The sequence below is a fragment of the Stenella coeruleoalba genome (genome assembly GCF_951394435.1).
Source record: "Stenella coeruleoalba genome assembly, chromosome: 1".
Lineage (NCBI taxonomy): Eukaryota > Metazoa > Chordata > Mammalia > Artiodactyla > Delphinidae > Stenella > Stenella coeruleoalba.
The window spans coordinates 12570968-12589892 of NC_137169.1; the positions used below are offsets into that span (position 1 = coordinate 12570968).

An 18925-nucleotide genomic window follows, 5' to 3' on the forward strand; every position below is an offset into this window, starting at 1 on the left:
TGGGTGTGCAGCCTGTAGAGGGGCTTTCTGGAGGCTGTCTGGAGGGGGGAAAATGGAGTCCCAGGGTTTTGTAGTGACGGCTTCCTGCCTCTGGCTGCGTTTAGTTTTGCCTAAATCTGGCCTTGGTTGCCATGGCAATGTGGAGGCACTTATTATTTTGGCCCAGTGTACCCTGTTTCCTGGTTTTGCATTTCCAGAGCAGATTCCCTAGTTGCGGGTGAGGGTTCCAGGCTCCGCTTAGACTGATGTACGTTGATGCAGCACCTGCTGCATTCCTGGGTCTGACTTAGACACGGTTGGTAGAGCGTTGAAGTGCAAATGCCCCGGTCTTGCCCTTGAGGCACTTATTGGGAGGCTGCCTGGCTTAAGTGGAAAGAACTTAGGGCTTCCCACTTCCCTGCAGCAGTGTGCCACTTTGAATAGGTAGGAGCCCCAACCTTTCTGTGTCCCGGTTTTCTCATCTGGAAATGGGTTGAGGTGAGGATTTAATGAGATAACATGAATGTGCCTCCTATGGGACACGGCATTAGAGCAGAGGGCACCCTGAGGCTGTGGGCCAAGAGGTAGCAGGAGCCCAGACACATGGTGCTAATGACAATGGGAAGAGCAGCCGCCGTTTACTCCACGTGCCAGCTGTGGTGCAAACCCCTTACACTGTTCAACCCATTTAATCTTCACAGTGACTCTATGTGGTAGGTGCTATCAGTTTCATTTTAGAGATGAGGAAACTGAGGCTCAGAGAGGTAACTTGTCCAAGGTCATACTGCCAACAAGTGGCAGAGCTGGGGCTCCGATGCGACCCCATATCTGACCCTGATTTCAGAGCTGACAGCCTAACCACTACACCGCACAGCCTCCTTGCCTTAGGGAAGGAACAATGGCAGGCAGTGGGTGGACCTCTGAGCCCCAGGGTCCGGGGTACAGGGACTGTACATTTCAGATCTTCAGATGAATGAAATCAGTATTGATCACATGCTCACTCTGAGCCCGGTGCCCAGCTGTAAGCTCTCTATGCCCCCAGGTGACTCCATGGGATGGGTGCCAATATTCGCATCTTGCAACACGGCGGCTCAGATAGGCAAAGTTGCTTTCCCTGGGGCACACAGCTAGTGCGGGGGGTGGGGCTGGGAGTTGGAGAAGAGGGATTCAGCTCCTTGCCTGGACTGGGCAATTCCACAGCCTGCACCTGATGTGGGAAAACCTCATCCCAGCACCCTATAAAGACATTCTTAGCAAACCCTGTGACCCCTTTTCTGGGTCAGTAAAGACAGTCTTGAAGACTGGCCTTTCCCGCCTCCTGTATGCTGACCCCACCGCCCTGTGCTTGGAGAGGGTAGAGTGTGTGTGCGTGTGTGTGTGTGTGTGCGTGTGTGTGTGTGTGTAGTGGGGGGGTCTTCACCCCCAGGTCCCTTCCCCCTTTCCCTTCCCCCTCCTCTCCATCCTTTCCCTCTTCTTTCCACTCCTTCCCTTTCTCCCCAACCTCCTCCCCTCTCTCCTCTCCTCCCCCTATTCGTCCTTCCTCCTCCTGTTCCCCGCTGCCCAGCTTCCCGCCCACCCTCTCCTTTCCCCTCCCCTCCCCCCTCAGCCCCGCCCACCTCCCTGATCACGTGGGGGCGCCGCCGGATTTAAGCCTAATCTGCCCAGCGCTCAGCACAGCAGTCTGTCTGTAGGGTGGGCGGGCTGTGTTGGTCTCCAGGGCCCTGGCGCAGGGCCTGGAGAGGGGTGCCCACGGCCTCCACCCCATGAACTTGGGGCTGGAGGGGTCGTTGGAGGCCCAGCTGGCACTGGAGGCGGTTATCCAGGTGGGTCCTGGGGGCTGTGCCCACCCTGTCCAGGGCAGGGGAGTGTGGGCCTAGCAGGAGTGGGAGGCGTGGGCACATCTTAGGGGTCCAGGGGTGGGAGAGGTGTGGTGACGGGGTGCGCAGGGACCCCAGCTTGCAGCTCCCGGCCAGACTGGTGGTAGAGGGGTGCTCAGGGCTCAACTCCGTGACTCCCTTATCCAGTGCCCCTCGAGTGAAGGGAAGTCCCTACTTCCAGATTTTAGGGTTGAGGTGACCTCTGCTGGAGCAGTGGGGTCATCACCCATCTAGGGCGGGAGCTGGATTGGAGCCCCCAACGCTCTGTGCTGCCCTGGGAGGTCTGTGAGTGGGCCGTGGGCTTTGGTTTGCTTCTCTGGCCCCCGAGGGGGCCTCCTTCCCGGGGCAGGGGGCACACAGAGTATCCTCCCATTGGGCTTTTTGCGATTCTAACTCCCAGGCTTCCTTCCATTTGGGGATTTCCCGAGGGTCTCCTGGGCACCCACATCTGTTTGGTGCGGCAGGACTTTGTTTCTCTCCCACCCACACCAGGGAGCCCAAGGTCCCAGGTTCCCCGCAGACCCTCCTTCTTTCCCTGCAGACACTGGAGAGCAGCATCCTGGGGTCGGGCCAGGAGAAGGGCCTGAACGTGCAGGACCCGGCCCAGGATTCCCAGCCCACCTGCCTGCCTGCCCGCATCAGGGAGATTGTCACCCGCAACTTCTCCCAGCCTGAGAGCCCAGGTACCGCTCCCCTTCACAGACACTGCCTGCATCTCACCTCTTCTCACATCCCCCTCCTCGACAGTCATAATGACGGTAACGAGTGCAGCTTCCACTTCTTGAATAATCACTGTGGGGCAGGCACAAGCCTGTGGTGGAGGGTCCCATTTTACAGATGAGGAAATGGAGGCTCAGAGGTGTAATTTTCCCAGACTTGTTCTCCATGTGATGCTGCTGGAAGGCAGGGCTGAGCGTCCCCTCCTTGCTTGCAGGCAGCCTGCTGCAAAGACTTAAACCCCAAACACCACATTCTCTCCCAGGGAAGGTGTGAGCTGGATGAACCCAAGATTAGAGGGGGAGGGCAGCTCAGCTTAGCTCAGGGCTTTGTAGAAGTATAAGGAGCGGCAGTGTCCATTCCCCACCCGGGCAGGAAGGCTGATGGGCCCCTGCTCCCCCTGGAGGGCGGCACCCACACCTCATATTTGGGTCGAGAGAGTCTGGGAAGGGCCCCCTCAGCTACAGCTCCTCGTGGGGACCTGGTCCATCTTCCTGCCTCCAGGGATGGGTAGGGCACCTGTAGGGGGAGGCGGTCCCTCAGGATGCAGGTGGAAGCTAATTGTGTGCCCGCTGTCCCTCTCCAGCCCTGCTGCCGGCCACCGAGATGGCATCCATGCTGTCACTGAAGGAGGAGAGCCAGCTTCTGCAGCAGGAGCTGTCCCGCGTGGAGGACCTGCTGGCCCAGAGCCGGGCTGAGCGCGATGAGCTGGCCATCAAGTACAACGCGGTCAGTGAGAGGGTGGGTGCTGCGGGGGGCTGAGAGCTGGGCTAGGGGCTCCCCTGCCGCAGGGGTGGGGAGACAGCCAGGGCAGGCCCGCTTTCTGGGCAGAATGTGGGCCCTGGAGTCAGGCCGCCTCCATTCAGATTGTGGCTCTGCCCACTTGAGCGGCCTTGAGCAAATCACCCCGCGCTGCGAGCCTGCTTTCCGTAGCGGGGACAGTAATGTGACACGGAGCTGTGAGGAATCAATGAGACGAGGGGATGAAGTGCCTGGAAACTGGGGTATTTCATTCCTGGCTGTCCCGAGCCTGCTTGGGGGGTGGGGCACGGAGCACAAGACCCCTAGAGGCCCCTGCCACCCCTTGAGTCTCTGGGCATCTTCCTGTGCCCCCGGTTACCTGGGCCTTGGGGTCCACCCAACAGGCTGGGGTAGGCACAGGTAGCCACAGACCTGCCCTGCTCCCCGTGGGGGTGAGGCCCAGCAAAGGAAGGAAGGAAGGAGAAGCCGGGCCTGCCTGCAAGTCCAGGCAGGATTCACGTCCCCCGGACCTGTGCTGCAGGGCCTGGGCAGGAGGTCGGTGTGGGTGGAGTACAGGTGGTTCTTAGTGCATTTTCTCCTTTAGGCCTCCAGGCTCGTGGGAAGTGACCCTGGGGAGTTGATGGTGGCTGAAAGTTGGTGAGAGAGTTGCATGAGGGAGGGAGTGTGTGTGCGGATGGGAGATGTGTGGGTGGTAATAACACTCATTATAGTAGCTGCTGGTTACTGAGTGCCTACTCTGTGCCAAGCATGAGCTGGGTGCTTTACATGTAATGCACCAAGGTCGGGACCATTATGATGCTCATTCAACAGAGGAGATAACCAAGGCTCAGAGAGGGAAAGCACCCTGCTTGAGGGTCACACAGCTGAGGGCTCTGTGTTACAGTTTTGTTTCCTGGGTATGGGAAGAGGCAACCGGCCTGGGAGTTCCAGGGGGCACCTGGCCCTGGGAAAGCTGGAAGGGCCTCAGACGTGACCCCTGATGTTACAAACGGAAGATTGAAGCTGGCCCAGGGTCCCCTGTGTGGGACTAGCAGAGCTAGGGATGGCTAGACCCCTGAGCCGGGCCTGTCCACACAGGGGCTTGTATACCCGTGATGGGAAGAGGGATCTGTGTTCCACTGTGTCGTTGTGGGATGTGCCTGTGTCCTGACATCCGCCTGCCTGGACAAGCCCCTGACGTGTTGGGACTTGCAGAAGAGCAGGATGGTGGCCGGCACTGGGGACCGTGCAGAGCTAGTTTTCCCAAAGTTTGCAGGGGGCGTGGCAGGTGGGCTGGGCGGAGTCTGTATTGTTGGTGGTGGGCCCTGAGACAGCCCCCTCCTAGTTTAGGCTGGTCATCTTTTGGCCCCTGGCACAGTGTCAGGCCCCTGGGGGCTGCCTCTTTTATTTATTTATTTTTGGCTGCCTCTTTTATTTTTATTTTTTATTTTTTATTATTATTATTTTTTTTTGCGGTACGCGGGCCTCTCACCGTTGTGGCCTCTCCCGTTGCGGAGCACAGGCTCCGGACGCGCAGGCTCAGCGGCCATGGCTCACGGGCCCAGCCGCTCCGCGGCACGTGGGATCTTCCTGGACCGGGGCACGAACCCGTGTCCCCTGCATCGGCAGGCGGCCTCTCAACCACTGTGCCACCAGTGAAACCCTGGCTGCCTCTTTTAAATGCCAACTTCTGACTGACAGTGAGGCTAGCACTGCCCCTCAGGCTGGCAGGGGGAGGGAAGAAGAGGTGGAGGTAGCGGGTCCCTTTGCTTCTAGGACACAGCTGTGGGGCTGGGCCGGTTGGGGGAGCTGCTTTGGTCTAGAAAGTTTCCTTGTGTGGCTGGAGAGGCCCCTGAATAGCATGTAGAGCGAGCCTGGCAGGAGACTGTCCTCTGTCTGAGATGTGGCCCCCTGGAGGCAGGGGCTGCATGACAGTGACCTTGAGGCCTTTCCTGGGGGTGGGTCCACAGGGAACCTCAGAGCCTGGAGATCACCTCATTAGAGATGGGGAAACAGGCCCAGGGAGGGGACGTGACAGGCCCAAGGTCGGTGGTGGAGCTGGGCCGAGACCCCTGGTCCGGGACTCTGTGCTCCTGCGGCACGGTCACTCCCTGCTGCCCACTTGTCCCCGGGCTGCAGGTGACAGGGCCTGCCCTTGTGGCTATAACTGCTGCACGTGCGCTGGCTTGGGGGCCAGTCAGTGAGGTTGTTCCGACCCCTTAAACCCCACAGCATCCCTGGGAAAGGGGAGTGGAGGTGAGGTCAGGGTCTCTGTCCTATTGACTACATGTAGGGAAACTGAGGCAGGGGCTCCTAGTGGCTACCTCCCAGGTCAGAGGGAGAACCTCAGGGTCCCAGTGGAGACCCCCGCTTCTTCCTGTCCCTGACGAGCAGGTGCTGGGCGAGGCAGCTGGGATGGGAAGGAGGGAGTCGGCTCCACAGGCCAGGCCCCCTGCCCCCCCACCCCCAGTGTCCGTGGCAACCTGGACCGGAATGTCGGGGACTGGGGCAGCGGTTGCTAGGGGGGACAGTAAACTTCTTTCATCCCTGGCTTGGTAGCAGCCTCCTTCCCTCTTGAATTACAAGTAAAATTGAAAGGCTGCTTGGTGAGCAGCAAAGTTTGTGGAAAGGGGTGGGGTGTGGCCAGGAGTGGCTTGGGTCTGGCGGTGAGCGCTGGAGAAGCGGTGGAGCACCTGGCGGCTGCAGGAAGCCCTCTAAAGCCACGAAGCAGACAGCAGCTGGTTCACACAGATGTGCAAAATGCACACAACACAGCCACAGTCAGACCCTCCCCGCACACCAACACAAACCTACCTCGGGGAGACACTCAGATTCACAGAAGCTGCCCAGACACCGCACAGTCCCACCCACACGCACAGTCACACACCGCGGTATATCCGGCATACCCACACCGCAGACAACACAACACTGTCTCACAGCTCCTGGACACCTACAGCCAGACAAAGGTACACACAAGTGCACAGACGCGTGCAGAGCCCAGCTTCGCTCCCCAGGTCCGCCCACTTGTGATTGTGCACACAGTCATACAGACACATGGACACACGGGTGCACATGAAGACGACCCATCGCCCGCAGCACAACGTAGTCCTGGGACTGCAGCCACCACCTCACCCGGTCCCTGTGAAGGCCCAGACCCAGAGACACACAGGGTCCCACATGGAGACAGACGACAAGACGCACCCCCCCACCCCCAAGGAAGCGCCCGCATCCATGCACAACACACTCACGGCATCTCGGTGCCACCGTCACCACACTCAGATGCGATGCTCTGCCCATCACCTGACTTAGGTGGACTTCGCGCAGATGCTGGCCACGGGCCTGCAGCACACCCTCCAGGTGGAGACCCCCTGCACGTTGCCTTCTCCTCCACCCTCAGACCGGATCCCCACCCACATAAGCTGAAGCCCCCAGGCAGCCTCCGTGGGCACAGTCACCCTGCCCAGCGCTGTCCCCGGGGGTGGGCGTGGTTTGGCCGAATATCGGCTTCCCTGTGCACCGAGGCCGAACAGAAATACGGAGACAGGGATTTTGGAGGAAGAGAGAGATGGCTTTATTTTTCTGCCAGGCCGAAGGCAAGACACAGCAGGCTAGCACCTCAAGAACTGTGCCCCCACCCTTGGGAATCAGGGAAGATTTTATATGTGGGGCTCGCAGTCCGGGGTGTGTGATGAGGATCAGAGTAGTGAAGGTCTTGCATTCTTCCTTTCCTTTGCATTATTTCAAAACAGTCATAGCTGGCGTCAGGTCGCCCAGTAATTGGGGTCCGGCGGTCTGGTAATGGTGTCCGTTTGCCTCGTTCGTTTGCCTCTGGTTTATCAGCCGGCGACCTTGTTTCTGAAATGCAAAAACTATAGGGGGTGATTTGTTATCGAATGTAAGTGCCAGGACAAAGTAAGGTTAGGGATTGAGAGGCAGGGGATGTAACTTGAAGAGCTAGGCGTGATAGGTGCTGAACTAAATTACATAGTGTCAGGGAGTGAGGTTAGCTTTGTAAAGTTACTACTAATTAGTGACAGTTAAAGTAAAACGAGGAGTGATTAACTCTTTCAGGCCAGGTTATGTTTCTTCTCTAGCCTGTTCACTGTTCCCTTTGTTCTCCTTGTTCTCAGGGGAGGGAAAACTCCATTTCTATATTTGCTGCAACAGGGGTGGGGCTGGAGATGCCTCTCAGCTTGGTGGCTCACTGGGTCTCTCCTGCCATACCGCTTAACACAGGCCTGGAGGGCTGACCTGGCCTGGCCCCGCTACTAGCGTGGGTGAGAGTAGCTGCCCTTGCCATTGGCTTCCCTGGGACCCAGTGTGGGTGGGCGTGTGAATACCCTGCCCGGGCTTTTGCAGGCCAGGCACTGGGCTGGGCTCTCGTGCTGTTGGTTCTCCCTGGGCACTGTCGCTCCTCTGTTGTTCTTGCTTGTCCTCAGCGGCCTCCTCCCTCCTCCCTTCCAAACAGCTGGAGGAGGCTGAGGGGCCCCCTGGGACCAGCGGGTACCTAAGGGTGTTAGGGGGTTCCAGGCTAGCGAGGCAGTCAGAGCCGGCAGGCATCCCGCCTCTGCCCCCAGGGTCTGATGATGAAGGGGCTGCAAGCTGCCTGTGGGTAAGGCAAGGGCGGCGACCGCAGAGGCTTCCCATGAGCCCAGGGAGAGGAGGGAGCCCAAGGCTAGGCTGGGCTGAGAGGGCATTAATAAACCACACCTTATATTAGAACCCCTGTGCGCACCTCTTACAAACCTGAGTGCTGTGTGTGTGGGGAGCGGGGGCGGGAGGAGTTCATCTGTGTCACCTTCGGGGTGTTTTAGGTGGCCTCTGTGTGTTATGTGCTTGCATGTCTCTAAGCTCAGATATGCATACGTGTATTGATGCCTGTGAATGTATTCACGTGTGCTCATGCTGTTAATTCATTAACATTGCTACTGCCACTGTTCTAAAATACAATGCGGAGCAAAATCCAGGCTTTTCTGAGCTCACTTAGGGTGGGGGTGGGGAGACAGGGGCATGAGTCCAATCATTATCCACCAGAGGGGGTTGGGCGTCTTGGAGGAGAGGCTCGCGGTGTGCCCAGGGCCTTTAAGGTTTATCCCAGGTGCATCTTTGTGCTTTGCATGCACACGTTTGTGGGCCCACCTGCATGTGTCCATGCACACCCAGTCTGTGTATCCGCGCTTGCCCAGTCTGTGTGTCCATGCACGGCTGCATCACCCGTGCACACGTGCATTGCATCATGGTATTGCCCACATGTGCCTGCAAGGCATTGTGGGTCCGGGTCCAGCCTGGCGCCCCCTGCAGAGGCCTGTGACTGCCTTCCTGGGGGGCCCAGGACTCTCACCCAGGGCCCTTCCCTGCAGCTGGAGCAGGCTGTGCGGCTGGAGTCTGGGGAGCTGGAAACACAGGAGCCCAGGGGGCTGGCACGGCAGAGCGTGGAGCTGCGGAGGCAGCTGCAGGAGGAGCAGGCCTCCTACCGGCGCAAGCTGCAGGCCTACCAGGAGGGCCAGCAGCGGCAGGCCCAGCTCGTGCAGCGGCTGCAGGCCAAGGTCAGGGCCACCCACTCCTGCTCCTGCCCACCCTTGCGCTCACTTGGCCCGGCCCCCATGACCCCTGGGGCTGACCGGCCACTCTCCACCCATCCCCAGATCCTCCAGTACAAGAAGAAGACCTCGGAGCTGGAGCAGCAGCTGCTGGAGAGAGCTGCGGAGCTGGGGCAGCAGCGGCTGAGGGTGGGTGCCGGGCTGTGGCAGGGCAGACGCTTCCCTCCATGTTGCCCAGCCTAATGCCCCCGCTTCTCCCACCTAGGCCACAGAGCACAGCCATGACCTAGAGAGCGCCCTCATCCGCCTGGAGGAGGAACAGCAGAGGTGGGACACAGCGGGGGATAGCACGTGGCTGGCAGGGCTGTCCTCTCTGGCCACGCACCCACTGGTCCCTTTTCCCCCACCCAGAAGCGCCAGCCTGGCCCAGGTGAACTCTATGCTCCGAGAGCAGCTGGACCAGGCGAACTCGGCCAACCAGGCTCTGAGTGAGGACATACGCAAGGTGACCAGTGACTGGACACGCAGCCGCCAGGAGCTGGAGCAGCGGGAGGCAGCGTGGAGGCGCGAGGGAGAGGTGGGCACCGGGGAGCTGACCCGAGGGGAACAGCCTATGGGGGCGGGGCGGGGGAGGGGGAGGGAGGGGGAGGGGGAGGGGGAGGGAGGGCCCTGCTGGTCAGGTGAGCCCTTTAGTAGAGGTAAATGGTTGTCATAATAATAGCCTTGATTAGCACATACCACGTGCCAGTGCCAGGCAGGCGATTTCTCCTCTGTTCCTCATGGTAACCATATGTGGAAAGTGTCATCATCCTCCTTCTAAAGAGAGGTTGGATAGCTGCCCAGTCATGCAGCTGGCTGGCAGCTGGGATGCAAACCTCGGTCCCCAGCGCTTTCTGCCCTCCCTCACTGCTGCTTGCAGTCCGTGGAGGCTTTGAAATCCAGCTCCCCGAGCCAGCGGGAGGCTTGAGCTGGTGACCATACAGCTCCGGCACAGCCCTGTATGCGGGCCCAGAGCCGGCCCCCTGGGAGCCTCCGGGGTGGTCAGAGCTGGGGCAGGAAGTGGGCCGGCCCCCGCTCCAGCCCCTCACTCAGCCCCTCTGCCCTCCAGTCTTTCAACGCCTACTTCAGCCAGGAGCACAGCCGCCTGCTTCTCCTGTGGAGGCAGGCTGTGGGGGCCCGACGGCTGCTCAGCGAGGTGAAGATGTCCACCGAGAGGTGAGGAGGCCTGGCCGGCGGAGGGGCGGCTCGGGGAGACGCTGCAGCAGCCGGGAGACAACCCTGCTTTGCACACTGAATTCAACTCAACTCAGTTGAACTTCGGTCCGACCCAAAACACCTACCGTGTGCCGGGCCCTACGGAGATGCAGAGGCAACTAGTAATAATTAACTCTTACCAAGATCATGGCGGTCACTTAGTATTTACTTAATGTACTTGCTAAATTGGCTATTTATGACCAAATGACTAAGGCTAAATACTAAATACTATTTGGTATTTACTAAATTTACTGTTTCCTAGTCATTACCAGTAAATAGTAAAGGTTTACTAGGTGTTTGCTCTGAGCTAGGCTCTTTGTACATTTTATTTCATCTCATATCCACAGTGTCCCTATGAGGTAGGAACTGGAATGATCCCCATTTTACAGATGAGGACACTGAGGCTCAGAGAGGTAGAGTGACCTTCCCAAGGTCACACAGCAGTAAGTAAGTGGCTGAATCAGGATTTGCAGTTCCTGCTTTTAATCTACTATGATATTCAGCTTCTGCTAACAAGGACCTCACAACCTCTAGGGAATTCCCTGGCGGTCCAGTGGTTAGGACTCCACACTTTCACTGCCAAGGGCCGGGGTTCAATCCCTGGTCAGGGAACTAAGATCCCACAAGCCGTGTGGTGTGGCCAAAAATTAAATTAAATTAAATTAAATTTTTTAAAAAAGGAACTTGCAACCTCTAGACTGAGGAAGTGAGTGGTTAGAGACGTGAGAGTGGAACAGAAAGGCTGTCCTGGATGCTCAGAAAACTGGGAGGGGTGGAGAGGTCAGAAAAATACTTCATTGAGGAGGTGGAATTTGCTCTGACCCCAAGGGATGGGCGGGGTTTTAACTGGCAGAGCTGAGGGCGCCCCAGGCAGAGCAGCAGAAGCAAAGGCTTGGAGGTGCGAGAAAATGGCAGCCAGTGGGGTTGAAGCAAAAGGCAAGTGAAAGGAGGTCAGGTTGGAAAAGAGCCTCAAAGGCCTCCTGCCACAGGGTACTTGGTCCTGCTTGGTCTTTGGGCAGGTGAGGCTGCAGAGGGGAGAGCCTAGAGGCAGGCCGACCAGTTTGTTTCCTTTTGTGCCTTAAACATTTGTTTGAGCGATGATCTTTTGTTGAGATCATCTACTATTCTCTCAGTATCCAAATTTCCAGCTGACTCATCAGTGTCACTGATGGTGTTTCTTCACTTTTTGTCTTTAAAATTGTTTGAATCAGGATCCATAGATGTTCACAAAGTGTGATTGGCTGATTTGTCTTCTAAGTCTCTTTTATTTGTTCAGGAAACCGGGACAGTCGTCCTTAGAGATTCCCACAGTCTGGATTCTGTGGTGTCCTTTAACACCTTTAACAGGGTTGTGCCCTGTAAATTGGATGTTGGATTTAAGGCTTGATCAGATTCAGGTTCGGGTTGTTGTGTTTTGTTTTGACAAGACTTCTTCATAAGCGCCGTGTGTACTCTGCCATCAGGAGCCTCTGTCTGTGCGTTAGCAGCCCTTGACGCTCAATGCCAAGGTCCAGACATTCGTCAGAGGCTGCAGAATCATGATTGTCTCATTCTGTCACTTCTTCACGTATTAACTGGAATTCTTCTATAATAAGGCACTTCCTCTTCTTACCGTTAGGTACCCAGTGGTACAGTTCATTCAGGAAAGGGGAGGATTTAACCTATTTGATATATTTAAAATACCTAATTTTTAATTAGCATTTAAAATGTTAACATCTTGCTTTTGAATAACTCACACATGCACAAGGTTCAAATTTCAAAAGGGTATATGGTGAAAACTCAACTCTTCCTGCTGCCTCTGACCCAGACACTCAGGCTCATTTTTTTTTTTTTTTTTTTTTTTGCGGTACGAGGGCCTCTCACTGTTGTGGCCTCTCCCGTTGCGGAGCACAGGCTCCGGACGCGCAGGCTCAGCGGCCATGGCTCACGGGCCCAGCTGCTCCGCGGCATGTGGGATCTTCCCGGACCGGGGCATGAACCTGTGTCCCCTGCATCGGCAGGCAGACTCTCAACCACTGTGCCACCAGGGAAGCCCTCAGGCTCATTTGATACAAGCAAATACAGCAGATTGTACGTTTCACCCCCAGCCCCCACTTTTCTTTTATACACTCGGGAGAATTTCATCTTTGCAGTTCTTTTTTTTTTTCGGGCACACCGCACAGCTTGTGGGAGTTCCCCAACCAGGGACTGAACCCATGCTCCCTGCATTGGAGGCACAGAGTCCTAACCACTGAACCACCAGGGAGTTCCCTTTTTGCAGTTCTTGAAGATGCTTTGTTCACCCAATAGTTATAGCTGGGAATTGGTTCCACATCAGGCTCTAAAGAGCTTCCCCATTCGTTTTTCTTGGCTCCAGAGTATTCCATTGAAGGGATGTATCATGATGTTTTTTTTTTTTTTTTTGCGGTACGCGGCCTCTCACTGTTGTGGCCTCTTCCGTTGCGGAGCACAGGCTCTGGACGCGCAGGCTCAGCGGCCATGGCTCACAGGCCTAGCTGCTCTGCGGCATGTGGGATCTTCCCGGACCGGGGCACGAACCTGTGTCCCCTGCATCGGCAGGCGGACTCTCAACCACTGCACCACCAGGGAAGCCCCATGATGTTTTTAATAGCAGCTCCCTGCCGAGTTACCTGGTGGCCTAGTGGTTAGGATTCCGGGCTTTCACTGCCGAGGCCCGCATTCAATTCCTGGTCTGGGAACTGAGATCCTGCAAGCCACGCGGTGGCCAAAAGAAAAAAGAAAAGGCGATAGCAGCTCCCTTTCGATAGATATTTAGGTTGCCACCAGTATTTCTTACATGAGCAAGGCTGCAGTGGAGATCCCCTTATACACAGGTCATTTTCCTTGCTCTGGGGCATATCTGTAGGATAAATTCTGAGCGATGGAGTCCGTGGGTCCTAGAACCTATCCATTTATAATTTTCAGAGTTCTTCTAATTGCCCTCTGTGTGGTTACACTCACCCTCCCACCAAGAGTGTAGGGAGAGCCTGTTTCCCCGCAGCCTCACCTACACTGCATTATGTGACTTTTTGTCCCCAGTCTGATAGCGACAAATGGCATCCCACTGTAGTTTTTTTTTTTTTTTTTTTTCCCACTGTAGTTTTAATTTACACTTGGGAGCCCTCCCCCGCATCCCATCCCCATCCTGTGTTCTCTACACCAGGGACCTGCTGCAGCTGGGAGGGGAGCTGGCCCGGACCTCACGAGCCATCCAGGAGGCGAGCCTGGGGCTGAGCGCAGGCCTGCAGCTGGCCGAGAGCCGGGCCGAGGCGTCCCTGGAGAAGCAGGCCCTGCTGCAGGCCCAGCTGGAGGAGCAGCTGCGGGACAAGGTGCTCCAGGAGAAGGACCTGGCCCAGCTGCAGGTGCAGAGCAACCTGGACAAAGCCGACCTCAGTGCCAGGTGGGCGCCCAGAGGCACCACGCGAGGCAGACCTCCCCACAGAGTGTACGCCCGGAGATACAGGGAGGAGGGGGCGTCTGTTCAACAGGGATGGGCCCTTCCCCTGTGTGAGTTCAGCCAGTCTCCCCAGGCACCCCGTTTGGCAGAGGGGGAGACGGAGGTTCGTAGGGCTCTTGCCCAGGGCACATCACAAACGGTTCAGCCTCTGCTCCTGAGACCTAGACTAGTCCCAAGGGGTTTTCCCGTGAGATAAAGTGGGTGGCCACCTCATTCTCATTTAGAGATGAGAAAGGAGAGTGACTTCAGGTCACACGGCAAGGGAGGCGAATCCTAGGGTCCCTGCCTCAGGTTTGGGGAAGCATGAAGGGCACAGAGCTGGTGGGTTTGAGGAGAAGCTGGGTGGGTCTCCCATTCACCTGTGTTGCTCCCCTACCTCCAGAGTGACTGAGCTGGCCCTGACAGTCGAGCGCCTTCAGAACCAGAATCTGGAAAAGGATCGGCTCAACAAGGCCCTCACTGAGAAGCTTGAGGCCCTGGTGAGGTGCAGGGCAGGGCGGGGGGACCGACCAGATCCATGGACACAGGCTGAGGGCTGGGTAGCTTGGGCCAACCCCAAGCATCCCACTCAGACTCAGTTTCACCCCTCATTAATTGAGCACCTAGTATGTGCCAGCTTGAGTGATAAGCACATTCACCTCCTTTATCCCATTTCATCCTGTCAGCAGTTCTGTAGCATGATCCCCATTATACAGATGAGGAACCTGAGGCCCAAGGGGAAATACTTGTCCAGAGTCTCAGAGCCATTAAGCTGGGGAGTCAGGACTTGAACTCATGCCTGTGCCCTGCTAGCCCAGGGCTCTTTCTTTTGGAACTCAGCTGCCTCCCCACCAGAGGGACCCCTCTCAAGGGTACTGCCTGGGTTGGTCATCCTTCTGTGTGGGGTCTGGCCTGGGTTCTACGTCCAGCTCTCCTCCAATAGGCTGTGTGACTTGGGGCAGGACACCACACCTCTCTGGGCCTGGTCTGTTCAGTGAGGAAACTGGGGCCGCTGTGGGGTCTACCGAGCTGCTGGCCCCTGGGCATGGCCTTCGAGGCCAACTGATTGGTGGTAGTCCCGTGAGGGAGACGAAGGTGGGGTTTCTGACTAGGGCAGAGACCCTGACCCCTCTTTGCCTGTCTCCCCAACACCACTCTAGGAATCCCTGCGGCTCCAGGAGCAGGCGGCCCTGGAGACGGAGGATGGAGAGGGGCTGCAGCAGACCCTGAGGGACCTGGCACAGGTTCGGAGCCGGGAGAAGCCAGAAGGGGTGGGAACCCTGGGCAGGGCAAGGCCAGGTAGTCCTGGGCCACCACGACCCCTGGTGGCCTTCAGCTGAACTGCAAGTGGTTAGGGGCCCTGGAAACCTAGGCTGCTGTTTAACACCCCTGCTAGCTCCGCCCAAAATCTGCCACCCCCTGCCCCCCACCCCGGGGGAGTTCCCCGTTGGAGAGGAGGCACTGCATGTTCCCTGCCCATCTGTGAGAAACGCTGAATCATGTCTTCCCAGTAAATGGGAGGCCTTACCTGGTGGGCTGAGGGCTGTGAGCTAGCGGAGGTGAGAAAGTGCTGCAGGGTTAGGGATGAAGCTAGACATGAGGACCCTGGTGGCCCCACTGCCTCCTGAAGCTTCTTTGCCCAACTAACCCCGCAGCTCCCCTTCTCCTTCTGCCTCCCTAACCCACCCTCAGGCCGTCCTGTCAGACATGGAGAGCGGCGTCCAGTTAAGTGGCTCTGAGCGTACAGCGGCCGCATCGGACGGCAGCCTGCGGGGGCTCTCGGGGGCGCGGACCCCGTCCCCACCGAGGCGCTCCTCGCCTGGCCGTGGCCGTTCCCCCCGCCGAGGCCCATCCCCTGCCTGCTCGGACTCCTCCACACTAGCCCTGATTCACTCCGCTCTGCACAAGCGTCAGCTGCAGGTCCAGGTGAGAAGGGGCCTGAGTGTCCTGGGGCGGAGCTCGAGTCCAGCGGGGAGGGGCTTGGGCAACCTTGATCGGAGCCGGGGTCTTAGGGGAGGAGCCTGAGCATTCAGGCTAGAGTCAGAGCCTTGAGAAACGGCAGCTGAGTCAGGACCCATGGAGGTGGCTGAGAGCACTGGAGGAATCTGAGTCTAGAGTGGGAGGGGCTTGAGAAGCTGGGGGCGGAGCCCGGGGTGGAGTAAGAGGCCTGGTATAGGAAGGGAGATGGGGTTCCCACACAGAGCCAGAGAGCCTTGGTGTGTGTTTGGAGGGGGGCGGCGTCAGAAGTGGGGGAGGGGAAGGAGTGTGCTTGGCGGTTTGTCTGGTGTCCTGGGGACTTAGGTTGCCTGGGACCCCAGGGAGATGGAGGCTCAGAGGCCTTGCAGAGGTCTCAGAAGGCTGGTGAGGGCACGATGCAGGGGAGTGGAAACTGAGTCTGGGGGCGTAGCTCCACTCTCCTGCCCCAGGCCTGGACCCAGGCCTAGGCCGCAGCGTAGGCTGGTGTGCATCATGCGGAGAGCGGGGAGGGTGCTTCACAGGGCTCCCCTACACTCAGTGGTTCCCATATGCCACAGGACATGCGGGGGCGCTATGAGGCCAGCCAGGACCTCCTGGGCACCCTGCGGAAGCAGCTTAGTGACAGCGAGTTGGAGCGCCGTGCCCTTGAGGAACAGCTGCAGCGTCTTCGGGATAAGACCGACGGGGCCACCCAGGCCCAGGAGGATGCACAGCGCGAGGCCCAGCGCCTGCGCAGTGCCGTCGACCTCCTGAACAGGTGCGGGGAGGTCAGAGGCGGGGAGCCCAGAGAATAAGTCAGCGTCTGGGCCTAACACGAGCCAGAGCCTGTGAACATGCGGATTTGCACTAATATGGTCATAACTAGCCGCATGTGTCTGTTCAAATGTAAATTAAGTAAACATTTACAAATGTAAATGTTTGCATTAGCCACATTTCAAGTGCTAACAAGTAGGACATTTGACTGTAAAACATTTCTATCATCTCCAAGAGCCATATTGACACTGTTATTCTCGACTCTGTCTCTTGGAGATTTTGGAGACAAGAAATTATCCACTCTTAGCTGCCTGGTTGTTTTGATTATTTGGGTGCTTGTTTTTTGGTTTTTCTCTTTGTAAATGTAACCACGTAATAAAAAGTTTGAAAAATTGAGGGGAAATAAAAAGATGGGACCTCCTCACAGCTTCCCCTGCTCATCCTAACCCCTGTTAATGCACTGGCTTTGCTTCCGGTTGTGTTTCCTGGCAGTCAGTTTGCAAACCTTTCCAGTATACCTACTATGTGCTAGGCTTATTGCCAAGTGCTTCCTGTGTATTATCTCAGTTAGTCTTCCCATCAAACTCATGCAGTTCACAACTGTTACCGTCCTGAGGTTGAGAGACTTGTCCAAGGTCACACAGCGACGTGGCTGGGGTAGGAATTAGGATTCAGGTCCATCTGACAGCAAAACCAGTGCTTCCCATGCCTTGGAAGGAAAGGGGCTTTTTATGTAGTTGGATTCGCAGCGAACACCTCATTTTTTTTTTTTTTGTGGTATGTGGGCCTCTCACTGTTGTGGCCTCTCCCGTTGCGGAGCACAGGCTCTGGACGCGCAGGCTCAGCGGCCATGGCTCACGGGCCCAGCTGCTCCGCGGCATGTGGGATCTTCCAGGACTGGGGACGAACCCATGTCCCCTGCATCAGCAGGCGGACTCTCAGCCACTGTGCCACCAGGGAAGCCTGAACACCTCATTTTGCCTTCTACTATTTTTCTTAATTTCATGTCAAATTTTTTTTTTTTTAAACTTGGACAGAGTTTGACCCCCACCCTTTTTTTTTGATAATTTTATTTACTCATTTATTTATTTTTGGCTGCATTGGGTCTTCGTTGTGGTACGTGGGCTTCTCATTGCGGTAGCTTGTTGCGGAGCATGGGCTCTAGGTGCACAGGCTTCAGTAGTTGTGGCACACGGGCTTAGTTGCTCCGAGGCACGTGGGATCTTCCTGGACCAGGGCTCAAACCCGTGTCCCCTGCATTGGCAGGTGGATTCTTAACCGCTGCACCACCAGGGAAGCCCATGTCGAATATTTTTTCCCACTTACTGCCAGCCTTCGTATCTAATATATCAGTATTTACAGGTTGCCACTTTGAGCGCAGGGGGGCGGCAGTGGAGGATATGATAGCGATCAGCCCTAAGCCTGAGCTAGAAACCCCTGCCTTGGAAGGAGCCTCCTCCCTCCCCTGCCCTGGCTACCATGTGTTGCTGGCCTGGGCAGCAGGCAGTTGTGGGATCTGGACAGACCCAGCTCTATTGAGCCTCCCAGAATTGAGGGGCATAGGGTGCTGTAGGGGGCATTTCCTGGTCACGTGGACTAGCAGAGCTGGCAGCAAAATTGCCCACATGTCTCAGGAACCTAGCCTGGCATCTTTACCTGGTGGGGTAGTTGGAGATAACGCCAGTGCCTCCATCCATTCCACTGGGCCTCCAAGCGGGCTGGTTGGGGTAGAAGGAAAGCTGAGTGCCCTATGCCGGGAAGAGTCAGCTCCAGGGAGACATGGATGAAATGAGTGGGCCATGCTTAGGGGCAGGAAGGCTTTCTAGAGGCCGGGGCCTTGGAGGATGGGAGGATGTGGCTCCTGGCTAGGACAGCAGCACGGCCGTCTTCCCCGGTGGGAGTGGCCTCTGCATCCCCTTCAGCTCCCCCTCCCCTTGTCCTGCAGGGAGAAGGACAGCCTAGCCCACAGCCTGCAGGTGGCCCAGCAGCAGGCTGAGGAGCTACCGCAGGAGCGGGAGAAGCTGCATGCAGCCCAGGAGGAGCTGCGGCGCCAGCGGGAGCAGCTGGAGGAAGAGCGGGAGGACGCAGCACAGGACAGCGCACGGACACGCAGGGAGCTCGAGCGCAGGTGAGTGGCTTCTGGCTCCCTGCCAGGGCCGCTTGGGTGGGCCATGGGGCTCCCGACTGTCCCTGGGGGCTAGGGAGTACTGACTGTGTCTTGGGCCTTCTACCGTCTCGAGGAGCCTCATGGCACCCCTCTGCTATAGGGTCTTCTCACCAGACCCATTTCAGGAAACTGAGATTCAGGGAGGTTTAGTCATTTACCTGAGATCAGAGAACTGGTAGGAGGTAGAGTGTGGATGATGATAACAACTGGACTTCCCTGGCGGTCCAGTGGTTAAGGCTCTGTGCTTCTACTGCAGGGGGCGTGGGTTCGATCCCTGGTTGGGGAACTAAGATCCCACATGCCTTGCAGCACAGCCAAAAAACAAAAAAAACGAATATAACAGTAGTTATATTAACTATATAGCATTAGTATTATTAATTAAGTTAATTAACAATAATATTAATATAACATTAATAATTTTTAAATTTAAAGTTATAATAATAACATCAGTACTTATATTACTAAGTACTAGGCACTTTTTTTT

General features: G+C 56.8%; 1 protein-coding gene across 7 annotated transcripts in view; it reads left to right on the top strand.

The window, feature by feature from the left end:
• Positions 1-18925, top strand: part of CROCC (ciliary rootlet coiled-coil, rootletin) — a 48622-nt gene that overhangs the window by 3538 nt on the left and 26159 nt on the right. For 3 of the 7 annotated variants that reach the window (XM_079912814.1, XM_079912813.1, XM_079912810.1), the window contains exons 2-13: positions 2398-2539; positions 3160-3302; positions 8675-8860; positions 8960-9043; positions 9120-9431; positions 9963-10069; positions 13272-13508; positions 13948-14044; positions 14705-14788; positions 15237-15470; positions 16079-16278; positions 18220-18402. In XM_079912814.1, coding sequence (XP_079768940.1) covers positions 3180-3302; positions 8675-8860; positions 8960-9043; positions 9120-9431; positions 9963-10069; positions 13272-13508; positions 13948-14044; positions 14705-14788; positions 15237-15470; positions 16079-16278; positions 18220-18402 — 1847 coding nt within the window. In that variant the 5' untranslated portion in view covers positions 2398-2539; positions 3160-3179. Of the gene's footprint in view, positions 1-1555; positions 1803-2397; positions 2540-3159; positions 3303-8674; positions 8861-8959; positions 9044-9119; positions 9432-9962; positions 10070-13271; positions 13509-13947; positions 14045-14704; positions 14789-15236; positions 15471-16078; positions 16279-18219; positions 18403-18925 lie in introns of those variants that run through there. The other 4 variants (XM_079912809.1, XM_079912808.1, XM_079912811.1 and 1 more) reach the window with 4 other exon arrangements.